Source organism: Oncorhynchus tshawytscha, linkage group LG08, assembly GCF_018296145.1.
Source record: "Oncorhynchus tshawytscha isolate Ot180627B linkage group LG08, Otsh_v2.0, whole genome shotgun sequence".
NCBI lineage: Eukaryota > Metazoa > Chordata > Actinopteri > Salmoniformes > Salmonidae > Oncorhynchus > Oncorhynchus tshawytscha.
This window is the reverse complement of record NC_056436.1, coordinates 76678910-76681746: the sequence shown is the minus strand read 5'-3', so window position 1 is coordinate 76681746 and position 2837 is coordinate 76678910. Positions and strand designations below refer to the sequence as shown.

At 40.4% G+C, this 2837-nt stretch overlaps 1 protein-coding gene across 1 annotated transcript; it reads left to right on the top strand.

Moving 5' to 3' along the window:
* The first annotated feature begins 992 nt into the window (after positions 1-992).
* Positions 993-2429, top strand: LOC121846932 (synaptonemal complex central element protein 3-like). Its single transcript, XM_042325973.1, has 2 exons — positions 993-1479; positions 1828-2429. Exons 1-2 carry the CDS (start codon positions 1422-1424, stop codon positions 2016-2018), a joined length of 249 nt encoding a protein of 82 aa, XP_042181907.1. The 5' UTR covers positions 993-1421; the 3' UTR covers positions 2019-2429.
* Positions 2430-2837: the final 408 nt, after the last annotated feature.

Below are 2837 nucleotides of genomic sequence, written 5' to 3'. Positions count from 1 at the left end.
AGGAGATATGTATACTGTAGCTAAGAAAGTAATACTAAGTGTATGTTGTGTAGTAAGCTGCTTGTAGCCCATGTGTCTCACCCTAATAATTGTGTCTATTTTCACATCTTAATTTCACCTAAAGTTCTCACTTGGTGGGGCACATGTAGCCTATAACCTATTTTGAGAAATGTAATCATCAAATATTGTAAGAGCTTTCATTGTCTGCTTATATGCCCCCTTTATTTATCCCACAGTTTTGACTTGGTGTACAGGGAGAACACTGTAAGAAATGCCCATCTTCTGAATTATGTTGCTGTACATTTCAAAAGTGCTGAACAAATAGTTATATTGACTACATCAGTCCTAGCTCGCTCATTAATGACTTAATCGAAATTACGGATTGCTTCTTATCCGCTTGTTGTCTACGTATGCCATAGTTTGCACATCTCAATTGTCAGTAGAAGCCACATTTGTTTTTAGCAAGTCAGCCATATCAGCTATGTTTTTTTTAAAGTGAGAAAATTTGGCTGAATTAACTGTTTCGCTGCCAGACTAGGCTCCGCTGATAGCCAGGTATAGCATTGGTAAGGTGTTGGGACAGCTTTCTGTTCCTAGGCCTTCATTGAAAATAAGAATTTGTTCTTAACTGACTTGCCTAGTTAAATAAAAGTCTAATTAAAAAATGTAGGACCTAACAGTTTGTGGGCACCGTTTGTCACCATTATAGTGCTATTAATGTATTTACATGCTAAAATCGCCACTGGCTACGTCACTGTGCAACAAGAACGAAAATATGAAATTGCAAAGACGTATGCATTAATGTATCAAATCTCAAGCATGCGTTTTGTGAATTTAAAACTATGTTTCCATCTTCCATACAAGCTTCATCGTTTCCCGTGGCACGAGGCAGCAGATTTGCAGTGCGCGAGGGCATACAGACGCGCAATTTCTCTAACCAACATCCAATATAAGAGGAATAGACCGCTAGATCCGGTCGGATAACGTTAGAGCTTATCGTAAGTACTTAGTTTACTTGTAAATATTTATAAATAAGAAGGTGCCTATTTAATTGAAGTACTCTAAAGTTGGTTATTGTATCCAAGCCTGACAAGCTCACTGACTTCCATTTGTTTTCTTTTGATTCATTTTTGCGATGGTTAGCCTGGCCAGCCAACTGGACTAATTTTATCTAGTTGCTAAGCTACCCCTGTCAATCAAAGTCACCAAGTTGAAGTTTATAAACTTAAGCTTAAGCACGTCCTTGCATTTGATCTACCTAGCTGTTTATCTATTATGATTATGTTACGTCCATGAAACATGTTCAGTGTGCTAAAGTTTCTGGTTGGTTTTGGTAGACTATTCATTTGGGAATCGAATCTTCATATTGCGCGTTTAAAGATGGCCTATTTTCCGGTCATCAAAAGGACAGTGAAGAAGAGATGATGGAGTTGAACAAAGGTTTAGATAGAATGATTGAAGACGTAGAACAACTACCAGGTATGTTGTCTCATTATGGTAATCTCTCATTATGGTAATATTTTTATGTCTAAGTTTTCTGTATGATGATGATGTAGCTGTAGCTGTGTTTTTCAGAAACGATTAAGCAAAATCGTTAGTAGCGGAAATATTTTTTTTAAATATATTTTTTACGGGTCTTTACTTTAACCCTAACACCCTATCGCCTTATTATCCATGTACTACCCACTCTTTAACGTTCCATTTTTAAAACTTGATGGGTGTGTGTAATTCATTATAAATTCTGCATTGTGCTTTAAATCATACTCTGTATGGCCCACTTCTGACACTGACAGCCCTGTCCCCATTGTCTCCCTTGTGGTTTCCCAGTGCAGCTGGCATGGATGGCCAATGACACGAAGATGCAGTGGACCAGTCCTGATCTGGGGGACTCCCTACGGAGGCTTCAGGAAGAGTTCCTCCGCTGCAGGGCTGTCATCTGTGGCTTCCCTGGGGAACAGGAGCCGAACCGGAGACAGGGACTGGGAAAGGACCAGGGGATGGGGAAGTGGATGGAGTGACCTAGACCAGGGGATGGATACCACCTCCTCCCCACTTCACCAGGAATGTCTGCTGTTCTGAAATGGACCATAATCCAAAGCTAGTAGCCCGTGCTCTGTATGCTTGTCTACAACGTTGTATGTACAGTAGGCTACAGTCTCATATCTGCAGCTGCAGTCTCTTTCTCTCTGACAGAAGAGGAAACCACTGGAGATAGGTGATAGAGATAGATGTCTCCTGTCCCATACTGCATGCTGTCTAAGCTGAGCAGCAGGCTGTTGTATGGTGCTGTTGTATACAGATTGTGGTTGTGTGTTAAGTACCTGTTATAGAATGTGTATGATACGTCTCTGGACAGGGTGTTCAAGGCACTATAGTGTTGTTGTGATTGTTATTAATTTGTGGTTTGCCTGTTTGTCAAATCTTTTATTAAAAAGCTTGAATGAGAATGTCGACCATTGTCATGTTTATTGGGATGCCAAATGCATTTGTTAGAATGTGCATATACATGTTGGCATTCTATATCTTGATAGTCATATCCCAGTCATACCCCCAGCAGTCATGGTACTGTACACTTTCTACTTCACAGTTTGAATTGTTCAGAGTATTAGGCCTACGTCAATGAATATGAGATATGAATATACCAGACTACTGTATGGATTTCTACGTGAATCAGTGGCCATGCAGGTTGACATGACATAGCTGTACTGACTCAATGCAATTTAGTTGACTGTCTGTGGTGTTTCAGATGGAGAGAAGAGAGAGAAGCACAGAACAGGGTGACTCTACTGATCTGGACCACATTCTGAAGGAGCTGGACTCCATGTCTGAGTGTCTGG